Below are 17,552 nucleotides of genomic sequence, written 5' to 3'. Positions count from 1 at the left end.
GTTCAGAAGGTCATGCTGAGGGGCCTTTCTGACCAATGATGATGCCTGGGCCGTTTAATTTATGACAGTGAAGAATTCCAGGATTGCAAAGGTTGAAAATCCCTAGATTCAAATCATGTCATTTTAGTTGTTCTGCATGTATAATACAACATATTATATATATATATATATATATATATATATATATATATATATATATATATATATATATATATATATATACACTCACCTAAAGGATTATTAGGAACACCTGTTCAATTTCTCATTAATGCAATTATCTAATCAACCAATCACATGGCAGTTGCTTCAATGCATTTAGTGTGGTCCAATCTCCTGAACTCCAAACTGAATGTCAGAATGGGAAAGAAAGGTGATTTAAGCAATTTTGAGCGTGGCATGGTTGTTGGTGCCAGACGGGCCGGTCTGAGTATTTCACAATCTTCTCAGTTACTGGGATTTTCACGCACAACCATTTCTAGGGTTTACAAAGAATGGTGTGAAAAGGGAAAAACATCCAATATGCGGCAGTCCTGTGGGCGAAAATGCCTTGTTGATGCTAGAGGTCAGAGGAGAATGTACCGACTGATTCAAGCTGATAGAAGAGCAACTTTGCCTGAAATAACCACCCGTTACAACCGAGGTATGCAGCAAAGCATTTGTGAAGCCACAACACACACAACCTTGAGGCGGATGGGCTTCAACAGCAGAAGACCCCACCGGGTACCACTCATCTCCACTACAAATAGGAAAAAGAGGCTACAATTTGCAAGAGCTCACCAAAATTGGACAGTTGAAGACTGGAAAAATGTTGCCTGGTCTGATGAGTCTCGATTTCTGTTGAGACATTCAGATGGTAGAGTCAGAATTTGGCGTAAACAGAATGAGAACATGGATCCATCATGCCTTGTTACCACTGTGCAGGCTGGTGGTGGTGGTGTAATGGTGTGGGGGATGTTTTCTTGGCACACTTTAGGCCCCTTAGTGCCAATTGGGCATCGTTTAAATGCCACGGCCTACCTGAGCATTGTTTCTGACCATGTCCATCCCTTTATGGCCACCATGTACCCATCCTCTGATGGCTACTTCCAGCAGGATAATGCACCATGTCTCAAAGCTCGAATCATTTCAAATTGGTTTCTTACTAAAATGGCCCCCACAGTCACCAGATCTCAACCCAATAGAGCATCTTTGGGATGTGGTGGAACGGGAGCTTCGTGCCTTGGATGTGCATCCCACAAATCTCCATCAACTGCAAGATGCTATCCTGTCAATATGGGCCAACATTTCTAAAGAATGCTTTCAGCACCTTGTTGAATCAATGCCACGTAGAATTAAGGCAGTTCTGAAGGCGAAAGGGGGTCAAGCACAGTATTAGTATGGTGTTCCTAATAATCCTTTAGGTGAGTGTATATATATATATATACACACACACACACATATGCACACACACTACCGGTCAAAAGTTTTGAAACACACTTTCTTTATTATAATTTCTTTTTTTCACATTTTATAATAATAGTAAAGTCATCAAAACTATGGAATAACATAAATGAAACTATTGGAATTATGTTGTGACAAAACTAAATCCAAAATAATTCAAAACTGTGTTATATTTAAGCATCTTCAAAGTAGTCACCCTTTGCCTAGAATTTACAGAAATTAACTCTTGACATTTTCTCAACCAACTTCTTGAGGTTCCACCCTGGGATGCTTTTTAAACAGTATTGAAGGAGTTCCCATATATGTTGGGCACTTATTGGCTGCTTTTCTTTATTATTTGGTCCAAGTCATCTATTTCAAAAATGTTTCATTACATTTTAGTTTTGAAATGAAATAAATTAATGTGGTGGCACAAATATATTTTTGTTCAGATTATATTTAAATTATATTTTTGTTCATCAAAATATTTTCAAGATCATGAGAAACATTTCAATTAATTGTTTCAAAACTTTTGATAGTTTTGAGTGTATATATTTATTTTTTATTTGTTTTTGTAAACTATTCTGTTAACTTTTTTGGTTGCACCTGTGCACAATGCAATTACACCCAAATGTGCTGAAACGATCAACGGAACCATGTGAAGGGCCTTTCTATTTTTTTGTGAAGTGCAACATAATTGTAGAGGTTTAGCTTCCTTTTTATTAGGAGGCCCAGGTAATGATGAAGGCCTCGGATCCATACAGAATTCTCATTTACAGCTAGGAGAGGATGGCCCCATCTGTTCCGTGGCAAGGCCCCTTCCAGCAATCTTTGATATCACTGAACGCTATTAGCTGAGAAAGAGGCTGGGCTAATGGACCTTTAAGAGCTAATTTATTTGAAGCAATTATTTTGAGGCAAACCCTTTTTGGAGTTGAGCACTGCCCTCACAAACAGGAAGATTATGCCATGTTTGGAGGAGAATGTATTTTGACTGAAGGACACTGTAAAACAGCTCAAGGATGGGGCAAGGAGGAGGCGAGAACCGGCTTTTCAACATAAATAATATTTTAATGAAAAACTTAACAGTACACATAAACAAACACACATGGCGGACATGTCCGCTAACGATCTCTCTCTCTCGCACAGCCCTCTGCTGTCGGCCTTTAAACCTCAGGGACAGATAATTAGCCTAATACGGGACCGGGCGCGCAGGATCACGACCCGGCCCCGCCCTCCACCCTGCCACAGACACAAAGAATGGGAGAGTAGGATGGAACTCATTCCACCGAGGCAGACTGGAGACCCACAAAAAAGTGGTTGATGTACCCTGGTGTCAACTTATGGTAGAGCTTCCAGTTTTCAGTATTCAGAAGCATAGGTTGAAGCAATCCATTTTTAACAGAACACTGCGATAGAGAGAGAGAAAAAAAAAACAATCTCGAAAAGGACAAAACTGAGTCAGCAGTGTTGGCATTCACATCAAAATGGAGATTGAAAAACTCAAAGATGGTGATCATATGTCTTCTACTGCACTAAGGCATTAAAGTGTAGGACGTCATACTGTGGAATAAGTCTTTGCACAGTTCTGACTCCAGTTATGTTTACACACCACTAGGGGTGCTTAAGGGAAAATGTTTTGGATACATTTCAAATGCTTTTTTCCCCCCTTTTTTCTCAGATTTCCAAGTATATCTAATGAAACTGATTTCCATTTTACACAGGTTTCTAGGCCATGGATAATGCATAACATCAAGAAAAGGCCAGTCACAGAGCTGCAGTCGCACTATAACAGTATAGCATACTGTGGTAAGGCCTTGGCCCTGCACAACAACTGTTTTCTAATGTATATATTATATATATAATTTTTTAATATTTAAAGATAACTATGTATAATTATTTCATTATCATATATTGAATTATTGTTATATGAGGGGCTTTCTCAGCAAATATTTGTATATGCGATTAATCGCGATTAATTAATCGGGACACCATGTCATTAATTTGATAAAAAAAAATTATCGATTGACAGCCCTAATAAATATATATATATATATTTTCGCACTGCGAAAATCAATTGGCAAAATATTCCTAAACTAAATAATCACAACGGATGTGAAAATTATTTCTTTTTTAGTTTTTTTTTAACTAATGCAGTTTCCCAACCTTTTATGAACAAAGTACCCCGACAGCACCATCATTAATGCACAATTACCCTGTAATATCCCTAATGTACAAAATGAAAAGATGAAGTTGCCAACTATGACATTTATCAACAAAAAAAACCAGCCATATATATATATATATATATATATATATATATATATATATATATATATATAATTGTTAGGCCTACATGTTTCTTGTTTACAATTACTATTTAGAAGTATTTACATTAATAAGTATTTCTTTTTAAGAATACCGGTAGTTCAGCATTTTGTTTTAGTTGAAAATATATTATCGAGAGAACAAATGTGAATTATTTTATTTTTTTATTAAAAATTTATTGTAAAGAACAAAAAGGATATTAAAAGACACATTATTTAATGACAAATGGATTGCTTGGATTGCTTATATTGAAAATACATTCTCCTAAATATTTTATGCAGTGTTGCTTCTAAAACAAGAAAAAGTAAATGTATCTTGATTATTGCTTGAAAGATATTTTTGATATTTTTACAGGCAAACAATACAAAAATTTATGATTAAATTTATGCAGTACATCTTTGCCCTAATATCAAATGTCTTAAAATGTATGATCTAATGTCCATTTTCTTGATAGAAAAATTATAATCATGCCTGATTACAGGTGCATGTAAATAGCCAAATAGCCAGTGATAGAAATAGCCATTTAGCTTAGCATAAAGCTAAACGTTCACATGACAATTTACACAAGGTTAAATATTTCTGCTCCTCCAAACTTACTTCAAAACCCCACAGAGTGTACACAATGTCATCTTTTTCTGATCATATGTGAATTCTCTTTATTAAGCTCCCAAAGGGAAAGTTCCACAATGAAGTCATATCCACCTTTTCACTCATAACAATGCTAAAGTGACCCTCTGTCTGCTAATATGCATGTAACACATAATAAGAATATTTTTCATCACTGTACAAATGCTCCTTGGCATCATTTACTGTATTTGGATAAATGTTTTCCAACTGAATAGACTTAATATTCAATTCAACAAAAGAAAAGAAAATGCACAGTAAACTTTTTAAACCGTTTTCTGATTACTATTTAAATTGTAACTGTAGTTTATTCCATTACTAATATTTTGTATTTTAAATATGTAATCCCGTTACATGTATTCCGCTACTCCCCCAAACCCTTTCCCTAGTGCTCGTACCCCTGGTTTGGAATCACTGTCCAAGTGTATAAAAGTACAGTACAGAAAAGAGGCTACTTGGCAAGTTGTCTTTGTGGGTTTCACAATTGCTTCACATCCGTCCACATTTTTTTTGCCTGCAAAGGTAAATGTGGCCCCTCATTTAGTATGCTGTATGCCATAAGGCTACATGCTTTACAGTTTTACAGTGCATTGGCTAAGTAACCAATGAAATTAAGTGAAATAGTAGGCACTATCACGCAAAATTGCCCGTGCATAACAGACTACAAAAAAGTGGCAATGTGGTTCAACTTAGTTTTTGACTAAACTTTCAAAATTGGCTAGATAGAACACTTGGTCTCTAGCTACACATAAATGTCTCTTTCTCCCTCCCTTATGACTGAGTTGAATTAGAGAATATCACTCAGAAAGGATATGAGAGCCAAAACCAAGAAGAACATCACAATAGCTTCAACTATGACATTCCTAAAGTTAAAAGATCAATCAGATATATATATATATATATATATATATATATATATATATATATATATATATATATATTTCACCTTAGATGTATTCTGATATCAAACAATGAGCAATTGAAACAATATTGTGGCCTAGTGGACTCAGTAATATAGTCAATGATATAAGTGACTGCAATTTAAAACTGCTTATCTGAGCTGAATCCAGATGGGAAATCACTCTCAAACAGTTTTCTTTTATAAGCACACGTCAGGGCTTAGCCAGGTTGGTGTTCATCTCTGTGCAGAGGATGCGCAAATCGCTTTAAAAGGAAAAGAATGTAAGGCCTCGTGAGCCATTTGATGAGACGCCACCTCATAGGCCTCCATCTCCTGCCTTCATTTCGGTGGGTCCAATGTCTCAGTTGTGCATCCATTCCCTTTTTCAATATTGCTACTCCTATCATGACCAAGGAGTATTCTCAAAGACACAGAACTTCATATTGGAAAATAATGGGCCAAGCTCAGGTTTTGTGCAAGGAAAGTTTACTACCTGGCATGTATAGTCCCACTACACAAAATGACTACTACATTTTTGGTCTATAATGTACCTGCATCTCAATTTGAATAATTCCAAGTCATTGTATAGTATAAGTAGCACAAGTAATGTGTTCACACCAAAAAGTATGCAGATGATGTACTTCTTAAACTGAAAAAAGGGCCGCCCCTTCTATGTGTCCAACATTCCACCCAAATATTTCAGGTTATCATGCCACAATGCTGGCCCGACAACAAAATTGTCATAATGATGGACATAGCAACTACCAGAACTACTGTAGTGAAGACAGCACTTTACATTTGAAGATGCTAAACCATCACCACAATTATTGAGAATATGTACATAATTTGAGACATGAAGCAGGTTGCACACTGGACGAGAAGTGCCACGTCTTCAAACATAGGCTAAAGTCAATTATGTATGTCCATAAATAACACATTTGGGTCACATTTAATGTAATTTAATAGAAAACTACATGGCGTAACGTAATTTTGAGCAGACTCCGAGGTTGCAGCTGGGTGGTGGTGGTGTGTGTACATTCATAGTGCAACAATAGTTTAGAATTTTAGGACGTTGCTTGTCTGCCAGAAACGTTTGGAGTATTACGTCCTCGGGTATTGGTATCGGCTAAAGATAGCAGCAACTCATCAATGGCATCATTACATTCAACTAACTAAATGTAAGGGTAAGTGCATCATTTGAGAAACAAATTGAGTTCCTTTCTGTTAATCTGCCATTAGAATCTTTAAATTTATTTTCAAAGACACCACAGTGCCTGATCAGATGGATTTCACAAGTATCCAAGCTGTTGGATGCTATTCTATTAATTCCAATTGTTTTTATATAGTATAATTCTGCACATTTGAAGAAGGTGCACCTCTTTCTTCTGTGTTTAGTTTGGGCAACGATGAAGATGGCATCAGAGCCATTTGAACTACAATGGCGCTTGTTGTGAGAAGAGTGAGCCTAAAACCGCCCCTCCCAGGATGTGATCTGGTCTGATCATCACTGGAGGATTAGTAAGTATTCCACAGGGTCCCCTGACATGCAAAGAGAGCAGCCAATTAAAACATGAAGGAGGGGGACTCTCACGCTCCTACGCAAAAAAAAAATTGGAGATAAATAAGGAGTAGGGAGAAAGAGGGAGACCAAAAGGCAGGAGTGAGATGTAAAGATTTTCAGTTTGCATGTACATCAGCCCCGTTTTTCGTCAGTGTGAACCATTTGAATAAGGGAAAAAAGCCCAAATCCTGAATGGCTTTGAACCACCAAAGAAAGATATGCACCTAATTTGCAGCTTTATGCCAGAACACATTCCCATCAAGCTCACAGGGGTTATGACATGAGAAACCAAATTTAAAAAACAGCAATAAATGTGTTATATCTGACGGATGTTTACCATGCCCTTTTAATATTCTCCGATTTATGTACCAGGAACTGGGTGCTTGTGACAAAAAGAGACAAGAGACTGGATATGGAGGCTTCTGTATAGATGAGCTTCCTTGCTTTATCTAACAGATTTCATCCTGGGTATTCAGCACATCCTTTCACCACTTAAGGCCCACCTATCAGAAGCCATTATATAATTAGCAAGGTGGGGTGTGTGGGGTTAAATGGCTGCCTATTTGGTGCCATTTTATGATGTCACAGGTTTGTGTGGAACTTACTGAGTAGATGGTAAAGAGTGATAGATGCTCTACCCACTGTGAAATGTGGCAATTAGCCATCTTAATTAGCTGTCGTCTCCTGCTCAGGCCTTCTCTGCATGATGGAAACTTATTTTCTAAAGGATCAATCATAGTGAAGAGGTAGCAATCGTCTTTGAATCACGACTTACCACTGAAAGGGTGTAAAGTTAGTCAAGGCTGTATCAGAAAGATTCGTTGTCAGGGTCCAAAAATATTAGTCAAATAATGACATCTAAAAGCCACTCCAGCTGATTTTCTTTTCAATCTTACTTATGTAGTCTTACCTTGAGAGCACTCAATGGCATGGAAATAAGTGTATTGGTTTGACTCTGTCTCTTGAGTTTATGTTTGATGTCTATGAGTTCTGGAATCTGCCAAATTCATATGCCTCACTGAAGGTGAAGGTTAATACTTCTCATTCAAATGTTGTAGGTGTAGGAGCTTAGAATGCATCCTATTGACGTGCAGAAAATTAATGTCATACTAAGTATGTTTCGTAAAGCAAAATTTGAAAAGTAATGAGGCCATTGTAAGCCCTGTCTGTGCAAGCTTTTAGTTCAGGGACCTCGCCTTGTGTGATTTTGAGTCAATTAGTGTTGGGGTAGAGAAAGAGCTTGAGACGAATGGCACTAAACAGAGAGGTGATGTCCTTCAATGTTTTGAAAAAGGAGAGACTGTACAATGTCAAAGCAGATGGAGGATGGAATGTTATGTCATTGTCTCTAATGTGCTGATCAAGGATTAGCTCCCCCTCCTTGAATCACAGGCTTAATTATTTTAATAATTGCACTACCCTGATCTCAGATCAATGTAAAAGGGCAACTTTTATGGTAGCAACACCATGTCATTACACTGACTGACGCATGTAGGTGGGAAAATTGCGACAAGAGTGCAGGAGAACATCAGTGACATCAATCATTGCTTCATCTTTCCAATTAGTGCTCCCAGATATACACAAAGATGAAAATCAGAGCCTCATCTAACTGTCTGACAGACTCTGTTATCTACCCCACAACCCCCAAAAACAGCATCAGCAGCACCAAAACTTTACAACAAGATGTCTGGTTTTGTTCCTGGGCCTCTGGTGTCATTCACTGAAACAAAGAATGACTCATTTTATTTGCAATCAAGACAAAGTAGAAATGGTTATGCCAGTTTTGATTGGTCAAAGAAAAAAAACTTTGCTGAGCTTTGGTACAACAGTCAATTTTGTAATGAACTAGCCATTTCCACACATGAGTCAAGATTTGTCATAGCAGTAACTGATGCCTTACAGTCATAAAGAAAGGTGAGCTTAAGTTCATATGTCCTGTACATGTTTACTCTCTCTGAAGACATAGGGCTCTGATATGTGAGCTTTATGCACAAAAGATGGCTTGGTGCTAGTTGATATTAAGAGATTGCAATTTTATATTAAGGGCTGTGGCATAAAAATGAAGGCCATGACAAAGTGGAATGATAGTTCTTTTAGTTGTAGTTCACAAAATTTGTATTGATTGGGATGAGTAGGAGTTGGAAAAATGTATTGTATCTGTTACTTTTGAATGGGTGTTTGAGCTTGGCATTAATTAGTGACTAGCAAGTTTTCAAAGATAAATCTTGAACTTCATTAATATGTTTCACCCTTAAAAATATGCTTCGGAGTAGCAATATATCTTTGAATTGTTTAATTCAAATAGACTACAACCAGCTTTACAACTAATCGCAACTCTTTGCCTAATGTGTACGTATAGCAATAACACATCTTATTAAAGGGTGTTTTGTGTAGTACATAAACTAGAGGTTACATCGCAAGCCTCCATTTTACTGTCAACTGATGCTCGGCACTGCAATCAGGGAATGTCGGCAAGAGATTAAAAGATATTTTCCTCTTCAGGCGGAGTAAATTGGTTTTGGATTAAGGCTGATTGATTGCCGCAGATGTATACAGCAGTCTGTTTGAAATGCTTAGTTCCAAACACACAAGTCATTTCAGCCGAGCTACTCAAGGAAATCATGCAGGATAGAATCAATAGATATTATGTAGCAGGTACCAGTATTGCTCAAGGTTATCATTAAATGCTTGTGGACATATTATTCAAAGGTTCATCTTCTTGTGGTTTTGAAAGTGTGTGTGTTAGGTCTAACAATCACAAGGCACTGACTGGTTTATTGACTGTAAAGGCTCCATTGTGATGGAGTTTTAATTGGAAAGAATGAAAGTGACATTCAAAACTCCAATGTGACCAAGAATCTCAAGTGTCAAATAACAATGAAACATTCATCCTAATAGATATTTAATCACATAAAATGTTTAATTGTGGGATCTATATTACTTGGATTCATGCAAAGTAACAGAAGCATATTTTGGAGAGGGCACACATTAAGTAATCTTATTCGGTTCCCTCTGTGACAATAAGATGGGGCCAGTATTTTGTGGTCTGGGAATTCTTTTAACTTCAGAGGTGCCCCTCAGGCACATTACTGAAGGTGATTCTTCAGACTTTGCTAAGGAGCGTCTCTATTATTCGCTTTAGTTGTCTCGCTGCCAAAAACTTAAATTGGTCTTCAGGGCAGGTAGGAGTACGAATGTTGTCATTAAAAACTAGGCATCCCTTGACCCGAGAAGAGGGTCACCTACCTTAAGCAATTATATGGTGTCTCTTTAAGGAGAGGCTCTTGTGGTCGTTAGTGCAAAGTCACATGTGGGAGAACTGTGGGAGAGTATGTTGGATTAGAATGAGTGTGAATCTCTAACAGAGTCTTTGTGTGTTCACTGAATTGTGGAAGCCTAGTATGTGTAGATGTGGATAACTACGTGTTACATTTTTAAAAGTGTTAGGAAAAGATGATAAGAAATGCTACAATGAGAACATAAAGACTGCTCATAGGTCTGCTTTAAAATCTCAATCGGGCAACAGCTAATCTGAGTCAGTAAAAGAAGTATAAAATGCCACCTTGGCAAGGTGGCAAGGCACATTGAAACTAACACATGCTACAGTATATGATGACTGAAGAGAGTACATACTAAACAACCTAAAGCTGCAGTCACACTACTCTTTGCACTCCATTCACTCCAATTCATATGCATCTGAACACAGGAGAATGGAAATGCAAGCCAGGGCCGTAGCTAGTGGGGTGAAAGATCGTAATAATTTTAGGGGCCCACAGGTCCAGGGGGGCCCCACATCAAATTCTAAACTGTATTTTTTAAAAGGAAAGTGGCCAAGAGCAATAGACAGTAAGGGGCCCTGAATACTTTGCTACGGCCCAGACGCAAGGTCATGCAAAAAAATTCACATTCTGCTGCATATCAAAGTACAAGTTTGGCATGCTTTGACCTGCGAATTTGTATTACAAGAAGACATGTGACCAATTGAAGATCGAAATTTCACATACTGACCTCTTGGCTCAATACAAGGAATACATACACTCACTGAGCACTTTATTGCCAGACGTGGTCTTCTGCTGTTGTAGAACATCTGTATCAAGGTTCGATGTGTTATGCATTGTGAGATGCTATTCTGCTCTCTACAATTGTCCAAAGTGGTTATCCAAGTTACCGTAGCTTTTCTATCAATTCAAACCACTCTGACCATTCTCCGTTGACCTCTCTCATCAACAAGGCGTTCCGTCCGCAGATCTGCTGCTCACTGGATGTTTTGTGTTTTTTGGCAACATTCTGAGTAAACTATAGAGACTGTTGTGTGTGAAAATCCCAGGAGATTAGCAGTTAAAAAAATACTTAAAACCAGCCCATCTAGCACCAACAATCATGTCACGGTCAAAATCACTGAGATCACATTTTTACTCCCATCTAATGGTTGATGTAAACATTAACTGAAGCTCCTGACCCATATCTGTATGATTTTATGCATTGCACTGCTGCCACACAATTGGCTGATTACTTAATTGCATGAATAAATAGATGTTCCTAATAAAGTGCTAAGTGAGTGTATTTCAAAGCTGCACATATATTTGAACTAAAATTCACACATTGCAGTATTTGCTATCTCGCAATGCTCAGGTCATGATATATTTTAATGCTTGTGTACATATCACAAACTGTGGATGATCTAGAAAATTTGCACAGTGATGATTGGCACAGAGTGCACCCACCCCACTGTCTTGCCTTTTAAGTACGGAAGCGTGACATTTCTCATTTCCCTAAAGTTCTCTGTGTTTTAGCATGGCGGATAATTAAATGAGTGAAGGGAGTGGCTCTGATTGGCATTATAAACGCTGCTCCATCACTACTCACCATTAACACCACCTGCCTCTCTTTTCTGCACTCAAGCTCACATTTACCATCAGAGGAATTATTGAAGATAAAAAAGGTATTGTGGAAAAAAAAGATCCTCCCCTGACAGATATGATCATTACAACCTTTTATCAAAACGTGCCAACTTGTTTTTTATCAACCATCTCCCCCACCGCCACCACCCTCCATATGTGTCTCACGCTCCATCCTTCACTCTTTCCCTGGGTATTTCAGCAGGGAGAGAATATGAGAGCAAGTGAGAGAGAGGGTGTGAAAAAAGAGAGGGAAAAGAGACAGAAAAAAGCAAGACTGAGTTATGTCAATTGGAGTGAGTGCACTACTAAGTCTGGCTTCACTACAAAGGTTAGCAGATCTGACTGTCAATACTGTCAGAGGAATGGAGTCTTAGGGAGGGGAGGGAGCAAAGGAGGTGGAGACACGAAGGTTAGGTGGTGGGGGAGGCAGGAGGGTTTGCTTTGAGAGAAAGAGATACTTTGATATTTTGGAATGTTAGAAGGGTGAATGTGGAGAACTGGAGGTTGGGGATCTAATTACTGGGCCATAATTGGGGGCTAGGGAATAAGTTGCCGTCCTCTCAACTCGCTGCAGATCAATTATGTTAAGAGAACATCTGTAAGTAGAACTTAATGAGGTCCATTAGAGCAACATGCGCTGCCTTCCCTAACGGTGCTTGTCAGCTTCTTGGATGAGCTGGAGTGTGCTGCTAACTAGGGACCTAGTGAAGGTGCTTAAATAGGCGAGGAAACGGCGGGCCAGCTCAGGTCTGTTGTGCTTTGCTGCCAGGAGAGAACGAGATTGCAAGCGAAGAAACAGCCATTGTGTTGGGAGAAGGAGGGGAATCTTTTAGAGCGGGAGTGAGACAGAGAGCAAGCGGGAAAGGAGTTACGCTGAGGCGGGCTGTGCATTTTTACCCTGTCACCTGGAAATCGGAAAGGGAACAGGCTATTTTTGAGTGACCAACTCGTCTTACGCTGCACTTTTCCTCGGTACAGTATTTTTCAATCAGATTTTGCTTTACTTTCTGATCAGCAAGCTCATTAAGAAGCGGGATACAATTGCTTGTGCAATATTTACATTTTACCATAAACTGGAGAAAAAGGTGAACATCTACTGTTCACTTTAAGGTTAAGAAAATAAGAAAATGTCCTTAATCAGAAAACGAACTGAACTCTTAGAGTGGGTTACCTCCATTATAATGTGTGTGGCTGTGGTAAGTGAGCGAGTGTATTATATTCCCTGTACATTACTAGCAGAGGTTTAAAACTGGGATTAAGTTGAAGCCTCCGTGAAATGAATGGTCGTTGGAGATGCTCAAAGGAGGATTAAACCATGGTAAGAGTACTAGGAAATATATTTTCACTCCAATCCTCCCCGAAAAGATTTTCCTTGTGAAGCCCGGTAATTAAACTCCGCTTTCATTTCTACCACAAAAAAAAATAAAAAAATAAAAAATGAAGTGGGGTGGTCGTCTGTCGTTTGTATCGCTTTCCTCGCAGACGTACACTGCAACTCTGTTTGAGAGAGAGAGAGAGAGAGAGAGAGAGAGAGAGAGAGAGAGGAGAGAGAGAGAGAGAGAGAGAGAGAGAGAGAGATTATACGCAGCTCTTCATTTTGACGATGTCCGTTTGCAGCAAAATCCACGCCAAGTCTGCGCGCGCTTCCCGCGCTTCTCGGAACGCGGGCTTATGGATTTGCGTCGAACATATCATAACGTAACGTAACGTGACGGACGGCTGAGCTCACGTCGCGCAGCACAGTCTGATGATGGCAGTAGCTCATCATCTCCAATAATTCAGATATTTTCTGTCAATAATTGACGTGATAATGCACGAGATGAAGTGGTGGCGGGAGGGTAGCAAAGAAGAAGGGGTTATCTCTCTCTCTCTCTCTCTCTCTCTCTCTCTCTCTCTAGCTCTTTCAGTCTGCTTAAAGCGTCTCCCCCGCAAATTGCATGATTACCAAGATAGCCCGCTTTGAAATAATTCAATCCATGACAAAACCTAATTACTGGCAGGTAATACCCTGTCAGCTTTAATGCATCTCATCACTCATAATGGAAGCGAGGAGCATTTTATGACCCGTCTCATTACCGTTGTATTTTAGGCGGGAGTGATTGGCGTGAGGCCGCAATCTTACCACTACCCTGTTCGAAGTTCTAATTCTCCATATTCACCACCACTTCCAATCTGAGCTCATGATAAAAGACTACTTTTGGGCTATCATGACCATGACAGAAAATAAACTCTATAGTGAGTGTGTATATTTTCTTTTTTGTTTGTGGGGCGGGAGGGTAGCCATATAGGTGGCACTGAATGCCTGAGATTCATCCTCAGCAACATGGGCATCAAGCAGCTCTAATTAGAGCGAACATGCGTAATTAATGGGCGAGGAATAGCTTTAGAAGCACAAAGGATAAAAATGGCCTCACACACTTTATCCTGAATTATATGGCCTTTGAAGTCACAGGTGCAGAGTCATATACACATAAAGCATTATGATCAATAACGGAAAATGTTTAAAGTGTGGCCTGGGGTTATATGACTTGATTTAGGCCTGGATAATACATCTATAACACATTCAGAAAAGTTAAATGTTGCATTGGCAACAATGCAGAAGAGGTATTTTTTAAGTCTGATTTGTAAATTGACACTATAAAGGGTATTTTAAGATATTATGTTTGACTTAAAACAGGACACCTTAGATAAGCCTCCTGTTCTCTTTCGTTGCACTATCCCTTTTCTTCTTATTTTTTTCTTCTTCTTTTGCTGTGAATGATTAGTGACAGAGCTTAAAAGATTTGTCATCTTTGATCACCTTAGATAAGTACACCTCATTAACTGACATACATTATTATAATAATAATCAGTTATATTACTATAGTTGGTAAATTTTGGGTGACTGGTTGTGTTGGTTTAATAAGGGACCAAAATTGTCAACTCCAGTATTTTGAAAACATACAGTATTTGCACCTGACCAGCTCAGAGGTGCTGCACCTAAGATAGGCTATTTTATTTACGCATAACACTTCGTAATTCCCAAAATTAACATGTTCTCTGGTGGCTGCTGGCAAAATCCCTGGATTATACACATGTGTGGTCATGCATAAAATATGTGTATATTTCAAACTACTCTTTCTGTTATAAAAAGCTATGCATACCTGGATGCATTATTCTATTTAACACAGCTGCTGAAACAGAGAGAGAGAGAGAGAGAGAGAGAGAGAGAGAGAGAGAGAGAGAGAGAGAGAGAGAGAGAGAGAGAGAGAGAGAGAGTCAAACATGTGTAGTATAAAGCTCATAGCTTGTTTGTGAGCGAGTCTCAGTGAGGTGAGCATTAAGTTTGTCTTGAGGAGCGTGCGCTCGCATGCTTGCGCTCCGTTACTCCGGCTGTCTGTAATTACCGTTTGCACCTTGTGTAATGTCTCAGTGGTGAGGGATTGGTTTTGAAGATAAAGCTAGGCTTCACTATTCCTCGTTCCTCACTCACAGATGGACAAGTTGTTCTGATCCCTCTCAGAATACCCAATATATGACGGCTCGCTTGAGAACACCTGTAGCTTTTGGCGCGAACAACTATACTCGTATATGATCCATGTGGATCTCATTATTTTCAACCTGAAGATCACTCTTAGCCGCGGTGCAATGTCAGATTCGTGAACTTTTGCTTCGAGGAATATTGAGTTGGAGTCTGCACGACGGTGCTCTATCCTAAAATAAACTTCTGCATAACTTGGTCAAGAAGGTGAGTTTTTTTTTTTTTGCGCCTTAATTGTGTTTGTAACCCAAAAGGATTACGGGCCTGTTTTTAGTCTATTTCTATAGTCTCTGTTTTGGATTTAGTTGTAATAACTGTCAGAGTGCAAAACGAATGGCTTAATCAAACGATGCTGTTTGATGTTTAGGCTAATGTAAAATTTAGAGTGTGGGGATTATTTATATATCATGATATCATGTTGATGACAGCTCATTTAAGATTAATAAAAGTTGTTACATTTACGGCACTTTTTGACAACTTGCCAAAGGATTTGGATACACAAGGGGTTGCATTTTTGATTTGGTTCTAAAAATACGGAATGCGTCATAACAAATATGACTAGGCTACATCTTAGTACATATAGTCAGTTCTGAATGTTGTCCCTTGCATATATCCAAATTCGTTAATTTGCTGTACGCACACTGAAACGCCGCGAATATACGAACAGCGCGAGACACGATAGGATTATTAGATTACGGTGCGCGCGAAGGGGTAAAGCATATGCCTTTGTCATCCGCTGTCATTTGTTCGCCGCCTCTTGCTTTGCAACGGCTGCTGGTCGATCTAATTTCATAGTCGAGCACTGTTGTGACTAACGCAGTCTTCATAGCGTGTGGCGCAGAGCAATAGCGCGCCGCGGCTCGCTCTTTCTTTCATTCTCCCGTGTTTTGTTGATTGGTGTTTTCCTCGTGTTCACGCTTTTCTGCCGAAGCGAGCTGGATTGTTACTCGTAACAAAAGCGAACCTCCCTCGCGCGCATACAGCTGCTCACTTCACGCGCATCTTTGGCTCGCGCCTCGTCTGCTGCATATGGTGTTTCTGGGAGCAGAAGCGTGTCAACCAATGCAGAAAAGGGAGAAAAGTTTCGGTAAGAGCAACGTTTTGTGTCTTGCTTTGAACAATATCAACGTGAGGGTGTTGTGTTTAAATGTGTGCCTGTATAGTTGGAATGTTTCTATGCGTATGTGGTCAGTTTAGCGAAACGCACACGAACCGAATACATCTGCTTTTAACTGCGACGCTTCAAATTGCATTTTCCTCATTTACTCGTGTGTGGGAAATTGTAAATAGCGTTATTTTGGTGTGCCGTCGCGTAGGCTATCATCATTTCCAACATCCTATTGGTCTTTTGAGTTAACGGTTTCATTTCGTCGTTTTGCAAGCTGCCTCGAAAATTAGCTGCTCTGTAGCAAATCTTATTGGCCTTTTCCGTGCGCTACGCTGCCATGGCAACAGTAATTAAACTGATAAGAGGGTGAAATGTCAGCATCTCCGGCTCGCGCAGCTGTGATGTGCTTGAAATGGGAAATCAAATTGTTACTTTGCGCCCGGTGTTTGCTCGCGTCGCCAGAAATGTGCCCATCAGTATCTGACAATCGCGAATAGTGAAGCGTACAATGAGCATTCTATCGCTATGCGAACGGGACATAATGAAATATTTGAGTGATAGAGCGAAGACAACAACAAAAAAGACACCAATATCCCAATGCCAATTAATGGATCGCATTTTATTTTACCGTGTGGAAAATTAACCTTTTGAATCGCAATAGGACAAATCGTGGAGGCAAAATTATTGCCACACGCGCTTTTGAATAGAATGGGTAGTTAGTTTGTTCAGGATCGATTCATTTGGGGTTAAACCTGATTGCGGACCGAGGGGAGTCGAAACTCTAACTTCTTTGGCTTGGTAATGAGAGGCGGTGAGTTTGTTGTGTTAACCAGGCGAGCTGGGACAGTGTGGATGAGTGGGACAGAACAAGGACGCAGTCAGCCGTGCGCTCCTCTCACACTCCAGTCCAGCCAATTAAAAGCTCAACAGCTTAAACGCAATGGGACAAAATAGGGCTCGCTCATTACCTGTCTAATGTGCCTCCTTTCTGTTTCCCCCCTCATCAAAGATCACCATTTGAATAAACTCCAAATAAAGCATCATAAAAAGGACGGAGAGGTCGAAGGATTATTTATTGTGTCTTTATTATCCCTTTCGCTCTTTTTCATTGAATGTTCCTACATCTTAATGAGCATGCTCCTACAGCAGAAAGAAGTTGTTCCACAGTCTAAGCCTGTGGTACTGCATCA

At 39.3% G+C, this 17,552-nt stretch overlaps 1 protein-coding gene across 4 annotated transcripts in view; it reads left to right on the top strand.

Moving 5' to 3' along the window:
• Nucleotides 1-12,291: 12,291 nt before the first annotated feature.
• Nucleotides 12,292-17,552, top strand: part of LOC127637819 (LIM domain only protein 3) — a 70,594-nt gene continuing 65,333 nt past the window's right edge. The window contains exon 1 of one of the 4 annotated variants that reach the window (XM_052119111.1): nucleotides 12,292-12,706. Coding sequence is in view for 1 of the 4 variants with exons in the window: in XM_052119107.1 (XP_051975067.1) it covers nucleotides 16,284-16,341 (58 nt within the window). In the remaining 3 variants the exon portion in view is untranslated. Of the gene's footprint in view, nucleotides 12,707-15,041; nucleotides 15,462-16,041; nucleotides 16,342-17,552 lie in introns of those variants that run through there. The other 3 variants (XM_052119110.1, XM_052119107.1, XM_052119108.1) reach the window with 3 other exon arrangements.

Source organism: Xyrauchen texanus, chromosome 45 (genome assembly GCF_025860055.1).
Source record: "Xyrauchen texanus isolate HMW12.3.18 chromosome 45, RBS_HiC_50CHRs, whole genome shotgun sequence".
In the NCBI taxonomy this organism is placed as follows: Eukaryota; Metazoa; Chordata; class Actinopteri; order Cypriniformes; family Catostomidae; genus Xyrauchen; species Xyrauchen texanus.
The sequence above is the reverse complement of the archived record's forward strand: the minus strand, read 5'-3'. Positions and strand labels throughout refer to the sequence as shown.